Here is a 16,110-nt window from a genome sequence, read left to right as displayed (position 1 = left end):
AACAACATTTCTTAGGCCAAACTTACTGAGCAGAAGCAACTCAAACTACATTGTACTACATGAGGCACATGGTTGTGTTAACGGTTACATCTCTACATCGTAGTCTTACAAGGACACATTCATGGAAAATGACAATATGAACTTCTGTACTTCCCCCCGCCCCAAGCTCCTCTGTCTTCTCTCCAGCCCTACACAAATTGCAGGTTTGCTTCTGACCTTCTCATAATTGGGAAAAACATATCATGGGATGATAATGCAGTACAATTACAGGAAAAAGTGAAGTGCATTTGTCTGCTCACCAACATTCTCAGAAGAAAGAGAAGGATTCAAAAGCACACAAATGTTAAACAGCCAAAATCAAAGAGGAGCCATCATCCAAGAGACAATAGGTCATCAGGCCATCAGCTTCAGGGGGAATCTCTGGAAAAACCAAAAACGAGACAAGCAACACAAGAAGCCTCAAAGGAGAAAAAGTTGTCAGAGGGAAGTGACTGCGAGGACGTCTCGGGCTTCGCTGTGGACATTGAAATTCATTGCCCAGAGCACCTGGAAGTCGTTCAGGTCCCAAGCTACAAGTGCAACTTTCAACCTTACTCTGCACTACACAGTAGGGAGTTTCATTTTTTCAACTATTCATCACCTGGTTTTTTCCACTCTGTGGCCCGTTAATCGCCCTACAGATTCAATGCTCATCATGGGCTTCCTGCTCAAGCTAAGAGAAAATACAAGAGATTCTGGTTTAGATTTTGCTTCATTTTCCTCACACCTAAAGTCCTGTCTTCAGGTGGTTGAAGTAAGTGTTTGCTGCTAAACAACGCTCCCAGTTTCAAATGCAAAAGCACTATCCAGAAATGGCGAAAAGGAACCACGACCTCGCAGGAACAAAAGGCCTGAAGTAATGTGTCACTTCAAGTGTCAGGAAACTCTACACCTCAACATTCCAAGGAGACAGAGAGGAATAACGGAGGTTTCACAGAGGAATTATAACCTGCTCTATCCATGCATCATCCTTCCAGGTACACACTTATGCTCACACTTACTTTATTATCCGAGGATTACCATGGCCTTTCTGGACAGTGAAGCTAGGATGATAACATAAATGGCACAGGCATGCCATCAAACAATTTGCCAGCCAAAACCACATTGACCCACCTCTTTTCCTGGTTGGCAGCCAGCCTCTCACCCTCCTTGCTCTCCATTCACAGCCTATAGTTGAACCAAAGACAACACCCAACTTTTGCCCATGCATCAGCCACAGGAGGAATTTTAGGGAAACAGAAGTATTTCAAAGTCTTTGTCTTGGCAGCTGAACACCTCCACGGTACGCATGGAAACTGCTCCCCAGTCTGATCATTAAAACCCATCTCTACTTTTAAGGGCTATCAGCCAAAATGAGGCCCAGGTTTTGAGCCTGAGAAGAATCACGGAAGGAATGTGAAACCTACAGAATTGAAGGCATCATTGCTTAACATTTCAGATCATCTCAACTGTAGTAGCTGCACAGGAAGAGTATCTAGTTGGTTAAAAGCACATGGGAGGATGACACATGGGAGTAAATTTGGACAATAACAAAACGAAAATGCACAGGCCCAGAATTACAGGACCCATACAACAACTGGGAGAAACTGAACCCTTTAGACGTTTCAAACTACACCACAGCAAACTCTTCCACCTGCCCTATCTCGGTGTAGACAGAATGCTTCACCCTGCCCAAGCATCACGCAACAGGAAAGATAACTTTGCGGACAGATATCGTTGAAGGAAATGTTGTGCTCACAGGTTTTCCTCATCTGAGAACAAGAACCACAACACAGATGCACGCATAGAGACGTCTCTGCCCATCACACTCATGAAAAATGTAAAACGGGCAGCCCAGGTAAGGACTCAGTTACCAGTATCAGCTCAAAGACACCATCATGCCCATGGGCAGCTACGTCATCTGAGCAAGAGCCATTCAGGACACCTGAAGGCACGTCAAGGCTGGGAAAAGCTTAACACCACCAGGACAAAAATCTACATGGGAGTCTTACAGGGACACATAGATGGAAAAGTGACATTTCAGAAAGTAATTACTAGAAATAGTACCCCTGAGTCATTTTTGCACTTCCATGGCTAATACTTGCAGACCAACGCATCAGGGGATTTTTTTTTTTGGTCACCCCTTTCGGGATGCAGGAAAAGGGGGCTCAGTCTAAGTGTCAGAGGCCTTAGCACTAGGCATGACATTAAAGCACCAGCCAGCCAGGTGGAGCCTACAACCCGCTCATGTCCTCCTTCCAGGCCAGTCTCCTGCTGATCCTGCACTGACTTCTCACCAGGTGCCGGTGACAAGCAAGAGCATTTCCTCCAGTGACATTTTAGGACACATTCTCGGACACGCAGTTGCCCACATTTACCTCATCATGACAAGAAAGTTCAGCACTACCATTCACAGGGAACGTCGTATGACAGGAAAGCAAGTTTGTTAAAAACATCATGACAGCTTGCAAACAATCAGGAGGAACCTCCCAGGGCTCCCAATGCAGCTGCAGTGACCTCTCTTAGCCCAAACTTACTTGCGAAAAAGAAACTCCATGGCACAATACTCCTACAGCGGGACACTGAACAGGGAAAGCAGCAAACCATCTCTCTTGTGTCCTTTCACAGCCCCTCACAAAACACCTGCCAGGACTCGTGTCACCAACCCCTCACAACTTCCACAGTGTTCTTTCTCCCATATACAACTGGCAAGCACTTGCCATCAAAGGGCCGGTTGCCCAGACCATTACTCTTCAACATGCACCAGCATCACCCACGGACCTCACATCACATATCTTTACAGCTCTGTGCTAAAATTAAGCTACATTATCTCTTGGCTACACTTCTGAGAAGAAAAACACAGGTTGTAAAAGTAGAAGAGAAGCTGTCATCCAGGAGAGATTGGGAGAGTCAAGAGTGTGTAACACAGTTATGACGTGATAAAAACAGTAGCCTCACTTCTCCTGCCACCCACACACGCTGCAAGGCTGAGCCACAATCCCACCTTCACCTCCCGGGAGCAAGAGGCACCAGCACACAGCGCGTTGCTGAACAAAGCTTTGACTTCCTTCTGTCAGGAGACGATAATGCACTACGCTCACACCATGAAGGGAGGTCCATCTGTCTCCTCACCAACATTCTCAGAACAAAAACAAGGATTCCAAAGCTCACAAAGGATAAACAGCCAGAGGAGTGGTCACCCAACAGAGAACGGCTTCATCAAACGCATGGTGCAGGGGGAATCTCCTCCCCTCTTTTATCACACGCACTCTTCCACAGAGATGTGACTTCTACTGAGGTCATGTTTACATCTATTCCCCGAAACAATAACAGAACACAAAGAGACCCTCACATCTCCTGCCTTTCACACTCACTCTAGCAAGAGCAAGAGGCACTAACACATGACACATTGCTAAACAAAGCTATGCTGATAATTACAAGTAAACCTACATCCATATAGGACCAGGTAATGAAAAAAACCAAAGGCCATGAATCAGACAAACAAGGCAAGAAGCATTATAAGACTAAGTGTTGTCAGAGAAACTCACCGGGCAGTCTTCTTGCTCTTCACTGCACGTGTGGAAATCCATCCCTGAGACCACCTGGAAGTCATTCATATCTCACGCTGCAAGTGTGGCTCTAAAGTCTTACTCTGGACTGCACCATAGGGAGTTTCATTTGAAGAAAGAGTCAACAGGGCTCAGCCATTTTTCCAATATGAGGCCTGCTTATCGGCCACAATAAGGAAGCCATAGGCATAATCATCTTATCATGAGCCTCGTTCTCAAGCTAGGTCTTCTGGGAAATTGCAACAGATTCTCTTTTAGGTTCTGATTCATTTTCCTCACACCTAAAATTCTCTCTTAAGTGTTTGAAGTAAGTATTTGCGGCAAAAATCCACGCACGCTTTCAAATGCAAAAGCAATATCCAGAAATGGGAAACATGACCTTCCAGGAAAGAAAGGCCTGAAAGCAAGTGTAATTACAGGTATGAAGAAAATCTGCATCACAATCTTACAGGGAGACAGAGATGGATAAAGGAGCTTTCACACAGGAATCAGGAGCCGTTTTACCCATGCGCCATCATTCTACATGCACATTTATTGTGCAAACACTTTCTGATTGGAGGACTGTCATTCCCTGACGTTGAGGACAGGGAATCCAGGGTCACAGCATGAATGGCACAGGCCTTGCCACCAGAACCACAGAATCACTGAATGGTAGGGCTTGGAAGGGACCTCTGCAGATCGTCTAGTTCAACCCCCCTACCACAGCAGGTTCACCTAGGGCAGGTTGCACAGGATCGTGTCCAGGCAGGTTTTGACTATCTCCAGAAAAGGACACTCCACAACCTCTCAACTTTACCATGGTTAAACTTAACCAGGCATGAAATCAAACCATTGCTCAGCCAAAACCACACTGATGCACATATCTTCCCAGTTGGAAGCCAGTGTCTCATCCTCCTTCCTCTGTATTCACAGCCTTTAGTTCCACCTGTTAAAGAAAAATCTACCAGACGTGAGTTACCCTCGGTTTGCTTTATTGCAGCGCTGGATGCACGGGGGAAATAGCTCCACCAAACGTGCATGCCAGGTGATCACCAACATACAAGTTATATAGAATCAAAATATACATATTCATTATTTTTCCGAGAATAGGCAGTCCTATGATAATCATTTCTTGGAACCCATTTCCATGCTCTCCTCCCCATCACGCATGCTCAGTGATTTGAGTGGGGGGTCCTCAGGGGTCTCTGGTGGTCGTCAGTGGTCTCGCACCCATGTTCGCTGGATGACCCTCTTCTTGTGGGCATGTGCAGTATCCTTGCTGTGGATACACTCGTCCATTACAACTTACTTCATAAGATTAATATTCCCAGGCCTATTGTCCAGCTGGGTAGGGACTGTACAAGGAACGTAGCAGCATTGTACATTGCCATGGTCAGTTAGCTTCATTACCTATTACTTTGATTACAAACTCCTTTCCCACGATTATAGTCTTTAAAACAGTTCTAGGCCTTAAGCAGCTTTCTAGTTAATATAAGTTTTCTTATAGCTAAGCTTCTACATTTTTTACACCACCACAGACAATATCCAATAATTTGGCTCTATGACACACAGGTGAAAGAGCATTTCATTCAGGAACATTTTAGGGAAACAGAGATATATTGACTTGGCAGCTATTGCGAGAGTTACCAGCCAGAATGAGGCCCAGCTTTTAACCAGAACAAAACCAAACAATCAACCAAACAAACAAACAAAAAAACCCCACACCAAAATAACCCAAACCACCACCAAAATACCCTGAAGAAAGCAAGAAGAGGAAACCTGCAGAAGTGAGGGAATCATAGCTGAACATTTCAGCTTATGTCAACTGCAGTCAGTACACAGGAAGGATGCCTAGTTGTTAAAAAGTCCACAGGAGCCTCACACAGAAGCTCACACCACAGACCATAGCCACGGTTCCTCAACGACAACCATCAGCTGAGCTTTTACACCATCTCTATATCTTACAGACATTTCACATTACACCGCAGCAAACTTTTTCTGTCTCTGGACACATAGAATTGATGCCTTGCCCAAACATCACACAACACAAAAGCTACTTATGGAGACAGGCACCACTGAAGGAAAAGTTGCACACACAACTGCTCCTTATCTGACAACAAGGATCACATCAGGGATGCATGCAAAGAGGTTTCTCTGCTCATAACATTGTTTTCATAACACTGTTTTGAAGAATTGTAAAATGTGCTCAAGTCCATAAATGATGTGCAGCCTTGAACAAGACCCAGTCGTCAAAGAATCAACTCAAAGACACCATCATCCTAATTCAGCAGATGGGAAGACAAATCATGCTCAAATCTTAACGTAAATTGCACGTTTATGTGCAATAACTGTCATTCAGGGGAAACATCATGCAGCAGGAAAGTAGTAAACTGATGAACCCACAGCTTGGTCACTTGGAATCTGAGCAGCAGGATCTCCAAAAATAAAACACCTTCACACTCCTTTGACCAAGTCCAGCAATGAACCCTGGGAATTCACAAGCAACATGCGCATCTCCGCCAGTACCTCCTCACACACACAGCACCTCCAAGGCTTTCCTCAAACACTTCACAGTTCGCATGGCTCTCAATGATCTTCATCATTTGCAGACAGGCTCCATGCAAAGAAAAGTTGCATAGGCAACTTCTCATCACCATGGGTAATTCTTGACTACTCACCACGTGCCTGTGACAAGCAAGAGCATTTCCTCCGGTACCTGTTTAAGGAAACACGTCTATGGAAGTCTTCCTCTTTACAGCTCTACACACGAAAAGCACGTACGGGACAGTCAGGCAAATGTAACAGATTTGGTGCTCAAGACATTGTCAGAGACAGGGGCCCACCTTCAGCAGATCATTCCAGGGAGCAAGGCAAGAAGTTAACAGCTGCAGAAAGGAAGGGATCAGAACATAGCCTTCTGGATGAAGGCACTTAGAGTACGTGCATAATTAAGGTGTTTAGTAGGTCGCCAATACACACTTTGCTCTTCCCAGAGCTCCCATTATGCCCTTTGCCCTAAGCACTTCATTAAGCTCTTTATAAACAGAAGAGCACAAATGATGAGCAGCATTTAGAGAAGGTGCATAATAAAGGGGTTTTGTAGATAGCGCATACACAATTTGCTCTTCCCAAAGCTCCCTTTACTCTAGGTTTTTATCCGAGAGTACGTAATTAAGCTGTTTGTGAAGAATTGACGACAACATGCAAACACACAGAATGAACCTCCAGGGCTCCCAGTACAGAAGGAATAACACCTCTTCGAGCCAAACTTCTTTGGGAAGAAGAAACTCACAGTGCCTGATACTACACCTGGACACTGAACAGGGAAAGGAGCAAAGCATAGCACTTGGGTCCTTCAGCAACTCCTCATGCACACATCCCCGGACTCTCCTCTCCCAACTTTTCACAACTTCCATCATGTTCTTTGACCCTCATAATTTACAAGCACGTGTGATATCACAGGAGTGATAACTGAGTGAAACAAAGACAAACTTGAGAAAAACACCTCACCTAACATGCCATTCAGGACAAAAACAATTGTGTATTACGAATAGACCCATCCTATGAATGAAACTGTTCACTGGCTGGTAAGGGGCACAGAAAACGAAGAGAATCTTTCTAATGAGTCCAGTTATTAAGAATATATAGTATGCTGTTCCTCACACACTGCTTTCAATGGTAATAACAAACTACGTAAGATCAAGTGCTACCATATCTAGTTGGTAAAAAGTCCACAGGAGCCTTGCACAGAAGCTCACACCACAGACCATAGCCACAGTTCCTCCAAGTCAAGTCTCGGGACAATGAAGAAGAGGAAAATGCAGGGAAACACAACGGTGGGCCTCACCCAATAACTAAGACCAAATGAACTTTTACATCATCTTTACATCTTTCAGACGTTTCATATTACACCCCAGCAAACTTCTTCAGCAGCCCTGTCTCTGGACACACAGAATTTGTCCCCCTGCCCAAACATCACACAACACAAAAGCTACCTTTGCAGACAGGCACCGTTGAAAGAAAAAGTTGCACGCACCACTGCTCCTTACCTGACAACAAGGATCACAGCAAGGATGCACGCTCATAACACGATTTTGAAGAAATACATATTGAATATATTTTGAAATACAGTTGAATTATATATATAAATATATATTGAATTACATTGAAGCACATAAGCCATATGCAGCCCCGATAAACACTCAGTTGTCAAAGTATCAACTCAAAGACACCATCATCCTGCTTTAACACAGGGGCAACTTGGAAGATATATCACGCTTAAATCTTAATGCAAAATGCAGCTCTATGCTCAATAACTGCCACCGCCAAGACTCTCCTCAAACACTTCATAGCTCGCATAGTTGTTAATGATCATCATCATTTGCAGACAGGCTCCATGGAAAGAAAAGTTGCACTGATAACTTCTCCTCACCACGGGTAACTCCTGACTTCTCACCACGTGCCTGTGACAAGCAAGAGCATTTCCTCCAGTACCTGTTTAAGGAGACACGTCTATGGAAGTCTTCCTCTTTACAGCTCTACACACGAAAAGCACGTACGGGACAGTCAGGCAAATGTAACAGATTTGGTGCTCAAGACATTGTCAGAGACAGGGGCCCACCTTCAGCAGATCATTCCAGGGAGCAAGGCAAGAAGTTAACAGCTGCAGAAAGGAAGGGATCAGAACATAGCCTTCTGGATGAAGGCACTTAGAGTACGTGCATAATTAAGGTGTTTAGTAGGTCGCCAATACACACTTTGCTCTTCCCAGAGCTCCCATTATGCCCTTTGTCCTCAGTACTTCATTAAGCTCTTTGTTAAACAGAAGAGCGCAAACGACGAGCCGCTCAGTTAGACACGGGGCCTTTCGCGCTCCGTTTCAAGACACTCTCCCCCCACTCGAGCACGTGCGCCGTCGGGAACATAGCCCACGCTGCTGCCACCTCCCACCTGCTAATCGGGCGACACATCCACCCCGAAGAGCTCATGCTGGCAGGAAAAGCGGAAGTACAGCCGTCAGGGGACAAAATGAGCCACGGTAGCTGGCGCGTGATCAACCCCCAGAGCCCCGCTGGAACGAAACCCCAGCCCAGGGCAGCCCCACGCTCCTGCTGCCTCCCCCACTCCCACGTTCAGCGCCCGCGAGCAAGAGGCGGCAGCGCAGAGCGCGCTGCTGAGCGAAGCTTTGCAGAAGACGGCGCGGGGGAAAGGGCGGAGGAGCAGCGGAGGGAAGCGTCGCGGAGCAAGCGCGGTCAGAGGAACTCACCGGGGCAGCGGCGGGGTCGGCGCGGCGGGCGCCGGCAGGGTCCTCCCCGAGCAGCGGCGCGGGCTCGTCGGGCGGCGGCCGGGCCGGGAGGGTGTCGCAGCAGCTGCCGCCCGACAAGCGGAGCTGGCTCTTGCGCGAGTCGGCGGTGAGCGACACCTCGTGCGAGTAGGAGTGCAGGAAGGCGCGGACGCCGTCGATGCCCACGAAGTGCGAGGCCGGGACGCCGCGCAAGGCGCCGCTGCCCGCCGCCAGCAGCTGCGAGCGGCGCCAGCGCCGCAGGCGCAGCGCCAGCAGCAGCAGCAGGAAGGCGAGGAAGAGGCAGGACACGGCGGCCACGGCCACCACCAGCCACCGCGTCAGGCTGCCGGCCGGCTCGCCCGGCGCCGCCGCCGCGCTGCCCAGCTCCGACAGCAGCTCGGCCACGCTCTCGGCCAGCACCACCGTCAGCGTGGCCGTGGCCGACAGCGCCGGCCGCCCGTGGTCCTTCACCACCACCACCAGGCTCTGCCGCGCCGCGTCGCGGGCCAGCGGGAAGCGCGCCGTGCGCACCTCGCCGCTGTGCAGCCCCACGCGGAACAGCCCCGGCTCCGTCGCCTTGGCCAGCTCGTACGACAGCCACGCGTTCTGCCCCGCGTCCGCGTCCACCGCCACCACCTTGGCCACCAGCGCCCCGGGCTCGGCCGAGCGCGGCGCCAGCTCCACGCCCGCCCAGCCCGCGCCCGGCGCCGGCGCCGGCGGCGGGTACAGCACCTGCGGCGCGTTGTCGTTCTCGTCCACGATCACCAGCCGCACCGACACGTTGCTGCTCAGCGCCGGCGCGCCGCCGTCCTCCGCCCGCACCCACAGCCCCACCTCGCGCACCTCCTCGTAGTCGAAGGAGCGCAGCGCGTACAGCGCGCCCGTCTCCGCCTGCACCGACACGTAGGACGAGAGCGGCGCGCCCCGCACGCGCCCCTCCGACAGCCGGTACCGCACGCGCGCGTTCTGCCCCCAGTCCGCGTCCGCCGCCCGCACCGTCAGCACCAGCGCGCCCGCCGCGTTGTTCTCGGGCAGCCGGGCGCTGTAGCGCGCCTCCGCGAACACCGGCGCGTTGTCGTTCACGTCCAGCACCCGCAGCGCCAGCACCGCGCTGCTCCACAGCGACGGCGACCCGCCGTCCGCCGCCCGCACCGTCACGTTGTACTCCGACACCTTCTCACGGTCCAACTCCTCGGCCGTCACCACGCTGTAATAATTATCAAAGGTCTTCTCCAGGCGGAACGGCAGCCGCTCCGCGATGCTGCACCGCACCTCGCCGTTCGCCCCCGAGTCCCGGTCCTGCACGTGCAGCAGGGCCACCACCGTCCCCGACGGCGCGTCCTCGGGGATCGCGCTCAGCGCCGACCGCACCGAAATCTCGGGCGCGTTGTCGTTGACGTCTGTCACCGTGATCGCGACTTTCGCCGTGTCGAAAAGCTCTCCTCCGTCATGTGCCTGCACCTCCAGTTCGTATGAGTCACCTTCCTCGAAATCTATATCATCCTTAAGGGATATTTGTCCTGTGTGAGAGTCCAGGTAAAAAAGTTCCGATGCGTGATCTGAAATTTTATGAAAAGTGTATTTCACGTGCCCGTTCATCCCCTCGTCGGCGTCGGTGGCCGTGAGGGTGACGAGGACGGAGCCCACGGGCACGTCCTCCGGCACACGCACCGTGTACTCCGCCTGGCTGAACACGGGCGCGTTGTCGTTCGCGTCCAGCACGGCCACGCGGATCCGCGCCGTGCCCGTCCGCGACGGCTCGCCGCCGTCGCTCGCCCTCAGCACCAGCTCGTGAAACGCCGCCGCCTCCCGGTCCAGCGCCTTCGCCAGCAACAGCTCGGGACGCTGATCCCCGCCGGGGCCCGCCTGCACGGCCAGCGAGAAGTGCTCGTCGCCGCTCAGCTCGTAGCTCCGCACCGAATTCGACCCCGCGTCCGGGTCGTGAGCCTCGGCCAGGGGAAACCGCGATCCCGGCCCTGTCGTCTCGCTAAGTCTCAGTTCTTTTTCAGGCTCTCGGAAGCTGGGGGCGTTGTCGTTAATGTCCGTGATTTCCACTTCGATTCCGTGAACTTGCATTTCCCCCTCCACGATCACCTCACACCGCAGCACGCATTTCTCCACCAGCCGGCACAGCTGCTCTCTGTCTATCCTCTCCGCCGTCACTAAATGTCCCGTCTTCCCGTGCAGAGCGAAATACTGCGTCCGACCTTCAGAGACAACACGGACGCCGCGGTGTCGGAGCGCCGGCAGGTCGAGCCCCAGGTCCTTGGCCACGTCGCCCACGAACGAGCCCTTCGGCATCTCCTCGGGAAGCGAGTAGCGCAGCTGCCCCCACGCCGCCTCCCACGCCGCCACCAGCACGCACCACAGCAGGGCTCGCTCACGCCGGCCCCGCCGTCTCCCCGCCGCCCACATCACCGCCGCCCCACCGCCGGCACCGCACCACCGCCCACCGACGATCCGGCTCGGCGTCTGTCTCCGGCTCTGTCTCGCCGCTCCCGGCCGCTGCCGCCGGCCCCTCCGCCTCGCTGCAGCACGGCTCCGCACCGCGGGGACGCTCGCAGACCGCCCGGGCGCCGAGACAGCCAGCCAGCCAGCCAGTCGGGCCGCAGCGGGCGGGGCTGCCTGCAGCGCTCCGGTCTTCCTCTCGCTCCTCCTCGGTCAACAGCGGCGCCCGCAGCCTCCTCCCGGCACTGCAGGCACCGACCGCTGCCGAATCTTATCCTGCTAGGCCGACAGCAGTAGTTCCACCACGAATTGCACTGTTTTTCGCGTGCTTCGCTGACATTTCCCTCACCCTTTCTGCAGATGAGAACAGCCTCACACTCGAACGCCACCAGCCACATCAGTTTCCCAAACCCCGACCCATAGCACAAGGCAGCAATGGAGATGCCCCCTCAAAAGGAGTCCTCCTCCTCAGGGACCACCCTTCCTTCTCGACTTGCTGCTTCTCCCCTGCACACCGGAGCCTGCTCCGAATCAGCCGCCATTTGTCCCCTTTCCTCAACCACCACTTTGGAATTTGTCACTATACACTCGCACACTACAAGCCTTGCTTACCATTTTACTTAGAGCTCCGTTCCAGAGTAACTCAGCAGCAGCAGACGACGCACATACATACTCTAATCGGGGTGTCATTATAAAAAGAACTCTACTAGCCTGTAGGACACCCTTACTGTTAAGCGGTATAGACCACGTCAAAGTACAAATCTGGGGGAAAAAGGGATCGGAAAAGAAGACACGTTCAGAAAAACAAAACAAAGATATTTTAGCTCCCATTCTACACCTTGTTAGAAAAGACAGGTGAAGAACGTTAAACGAGAGAGAAACAACGACCAGGATGACACACAATATGAGAAATAACTGCATAAAGAAAACAAGGAAGTCAAGCTCGGACAAGATTAACCCATCCCACTAATGCTGTCATTTCTGCAGCTGCCTTCCACCAAAAGAATGGAGGGCTCACGGCGGAAGGGAGGAAAATTCATTAGCGGGGAACAATCTGTAAGTTCGCCGTTCATGGAGTCACACGCACGTTTCCTTCAGGAATCCAACACCGAAAAAAAATTACCAACGAATTTTTTTTTGCAGCTGTCACCCAAGTGCTTCGGGAAGAAGAGATCAAGAAGGAAAAATCTCAAGTATCGTACGACAATCACATTTTCCCGACCCCATTATGCAGAGTTAGCGGATCTCATCCTATACAGCAAGGATCCGCCTTCACCATTAGTAACATTTCAGAAAAAACAAGCTTCCTAGTCAAAACTTCTCAGCTGAAACTGAACATGCGCCCCCCGATGAACCCGAAAGTCCCGGCGCCAACTGCATGCCCTGAAGGGAACGGGGTTACCCTCTTCCTTATTGTTCATTTTTTTCTTTATTGGGTTTTTTGGCTTGTGAACGTCCAGCATCAGAAGAACTCGTTCTATCCAGGAGCTACAGCATACCTGTAGCATTTTCTCCAGCACAAGCTGGATGGCAAGAACCTCTCCACTGAGCCTGCGGCCAACAAGGACACGGCACAGGAGTGTGCCATTCGTTCGTGGAGAGGTCGGGAAGACCCCGCAGCCCAGCGCAGCGCATCAGCCTGGGCGTGAGGTTGGGAAAGGCTCAGGGACAAGGACCGCGCGGGCTTACAGACCTGCGGTGCGTCGGGGTCGGCGGGCGGCTCTCCCGCGCCGGCGCTGCTGCTCGGGCTCCGCTTCCCGCAGGGCTCCCCGCCGAGAAGCTCCTCCGCGGGCAGGCTGGGCAGCGGCGGCGGCGGCGGCAGCCAAGCGGCCTCGGCGACGGCGCGTCCCGGCGCCACGCACAGGTTGTAGGAGTAGGGCAAGGTGCCCTCGCAGAAGTCGGCCGGGAAGGCGGCGCCGGCCACGGAGAAGCGCTGCGCGCCCAGGCAGCGCAGCACGGCGGGCGGCCCGGCCCCGCGCACCCGCGCCAGCACGGCCAGCGCCACGCTCAGCAGGAAGAGGGCCGAGAGGAGCGCCAGCGCCAGCACCAGGTAGAACTGCAGCTCCGCCGGCGAGTCGGCGCCCGCCGCCCGCTCGCTCAGCTCCGGCAGCGCCTCCTGCAAGCTCTCGGCCAGCACCACGTGCAGCGTGGCCGTGGCCGACAGCGCCGGCTGCCCGTGGTCCTTCACCACGGCCACCAGCCGCTGCTTCGCCGCGTCCCTCTCCGACACGGCCCGCGCCGTGCGCACCTCGCCGCTGTGCAGCCCCACGCGGAACAGCGCCGGCTCCGGCGCCTGCACCAGCTCGTACGACAGCCACGCGTTGCGCCCCGCGTCCGCGTCCACCGCCACCACCTTGGCCACCAGGTACCCGGCCTCGGCCGACCGCGGCACCACCTCGAACGGCGCCGCGGCCGGGACCGGCGCCGACCCCGCTCCCGCCCCCGCCGCTCCCGCCGCTCCCGCGCCCGCCGCCGGCCACAGCACCCGCGGCGCGTTGTCGTTGCGGTCCAGCACGAAGACGCGCACCGTCGCCGTCGAGCTCCGCGCCGGCGCCCCGCCGTCCTGCGCCCGCACCGCCACCGCGAACTCGCGGCACTGCTCGTAGTCGAAGGAGCGCTGCGCGTACACCGCGCCGCTCCGCGCCTCCACCGACACGTACGGCACCGCGCCCGCGCTGCCGCCCGCCAGCCAGTAGCTCACGCGCCCGTTGGCGCCCGCGTCCGCGTCCCGCGCGCGCACGCGCAGCACCGGCGCGCCCGCCGCGTTGTTCTCCGCCACGTAGGCGCTGTAGGCGGCCTCCTCGAACACCGGCGCGTTGTCGTTCACGTCCGACACCTCCAGCACCAGCGCCGTGCGGCTCGACAGCGCCGGGCTGCCCTGGTCCCTCGCAGTGATGGTGATATTGTAAGTGGAGACTTTTTCTCTGTCCAAGGCACTGGCTATTATGAGTTTATAGGTGTTCTCTGATGACGGTTCTAGTCTGAAAGGCAAATTGCCGTCGATGTCGCACCTCACTTCTCCATTATCCCCCGAGTCTCTGTCACGGACATTGATCACAGCTACAACTGTGCTTGGGCCCGAGTCTTCCGGCATCGGGTTCAAGATAGGCAGGAGGGAAACTGTTGGCGCATTGTCGTTCACGTCTAGAATGTCTATTTGCACTTTGGCGTGCGCACTCAGTCCGCCGCCGTCCTTGCCTTCAACACTTGCTTCGTAGTATTTTCCTTCTTCATAATCTAAGGGCCCTGTAACCTTCACTTCCCCTGTCCTGGAGTCCAGAGTGTAGAGCTGGCGAGCACTGTTTGCGATGTCACTGAAGGAGTAGGTAATTTCTGCATTTGTACCTTCGTCGGCGTCAGTAGCTTTCACCTGAAAAGCTAAGGAGCCCTCTGGCAGGTTTTCCAGCAGTTGAACCTTGTAGATCTCTTTGGTGAATACCGGCGGGTTGTCATTTGCGTCGGTCACGGTAATCTTTATCTGGGCCGTCCCGGATCGGACTGGATCTCCTCCATCCACCGCCGTCAGTATCAAATGGTGATTTCTCTGGTTTTCTCGATCTAAGCTTTTCTCCAACACTAATTCTGGCTGCTTCGTTCCATCAGGACTCTCCCTCACTACAAGGGAGAAGAGCGGGTTGGGGGTAATTAAGTAGTTTTGTAATGAGTTCTCCCCAATGTCGGGATCTCTGCCACTGCCCAGTGGGAACCTGGCCCCAGGAGGAGTGGATTCGATCATTTCTATGGCAACAAATTCTCTGTCAAAATGCGGCGCGTTGTCATTGATATCCTGGATAGTAACGCTGACATGAAATATATTGAAAGGGTTTTCCACGACTGCCTCCAAACTGAGGACACAGGGCGACACGGCCCCGCAGATGCGCTCTCGGTCTATCCCCTCGTTTACCCGCAGATTCGTATTATCTTCCCCGAGAGTGAAGTATTGCTTTTCATCACCAGACACTATCCGCAGCTTGCGTGCCGGCAGCTCGGCCGGGCTCAGCCCCAGGTCCCGCGCCAGCGGCCCCACCAGCGAGCCTCTGCCCAGCTCCTCGGGGATGGCGTAGCGGATCCGCTCCGGCGCCGCCCGGCAGTACACCAGCAGCAGCACGGACAACAGCACGATCCGCCCGGCGGCTGCCCGGCCCTGAGCTGCCGGTCCGACCTCCATTCTCTGTTCTGCTGAAGCGTATTTCTGCAGACGATTATAAATTAGGCTTTCCGAGCAGCTGAATCAGTACCTGAGAGAAATAAATATATGAAATTCCTGGTGCCGGTCGGAGGACGGGCTGAGTCGGGCAGTTCCTGCTCTTCTCTCTGCTCTGCGGGCGCCAGGGCCGGGGAGGAGCCGTCGGCGGAGCCAATTCTCCGCCTTGGCCAACAGTGACACCCTGAGTCCGTGTCTGAGAACCGCAGCGTCCGAGAAGTCTTGCTGTGCACGCCAGTAAATCGCACTCCCACGCTGGCTGGAAAATACAGATGTCAGTAGCGCGAAACAGTAATCTTGTATCTGTGCTGAAACAGTGCATCTAGGAATTCCCAGTGTCTGAATTCCTTGCACTTGCAAGTCTTCTGCGGGACAAATCCTCCCCCATTTCTCGGAGACTGTGGGGCAGGATTTCTGTCTCTGACCCCAGTGATCTTAGTGGTCTGCAGTAGGGTGAGGTGCTGGCGTGTCCCCGCGATCTCCTCATCACCGTGAGAGAAACGGCAGGACGAGACGAACGCTGAAGCACTGCTTGTAGATAGATTATTTTCGACAGCTGGAAGATCCCGAGCTGTCACTCAGCTTTCCCACTTTGAACGGTGATCGCT

At 53.7% G+C, this 16,110-nt stretch overlaps 3 protein-coding genes across 3 annotated transcripts in view; all 3 read right to left on the bottom strand.

Annotated features, from left to right (window-relative positions):
• Window positions 1-16,110, bottom strand: part of LOC104636655 (protocadherin gamma-C5-like) — a 231,919-nt gene that overhangs the window by 211,573 nt on the left and 4,236 nt on the right. The window lies entirely within an intron of this gene.
• LOC142603895 (protocadherin gamma-A10-like) lies at window positions 8,520-11,459 on the bottom strand. Its single transcript, XM_075766870.1, has 2 exons — window positions 8,671-11,459; window positions 8,520-8,555 (listed from the first exon to the last, which is right to left on the bottom strand). Exons 1-2 carry the CDS (start codon window positions 11,263-11,265, stop codon window positions 8,520-8,522), a joined length of 2,631 nt encoding a protein of 876 aa, XP_075622985.1. The 5' UTR covers window positions 11,266-11,459.
• Window positions 12,776-15,616, bottom strand: LOC104642714 (protocadherin gamma-B2). Its single transcript, XM_010311777.2, has one exon. It carries the CDS (start codon window positions 15,464-15,466, stop codon window positions 12,776-12,778), a length of 2,691 nt encoding a protein of 896 aa, XP_010310079.2. The 5' UTR covers window positions 15,467-15,616.

This window comes from Balearica regulorum, chromosome 14, assembly GCF_011004875.1.
Source record: "Balearica regulorum gibbericeps isolate bBalReg1 chromosome 14, bBalReg1.pri, whole genome shotgun sequence".
Classification (NCBI taxonomy): Eukaryota; Metazoa; Chordata; class Aves; order Gruiformes; family Gruidae; genus Balearica; species Balearica regulorum.
Note: the sequence above shows the minus strand (reverse complement) of the source record. Positions and strands in the feature narration are given on the sequence as shown.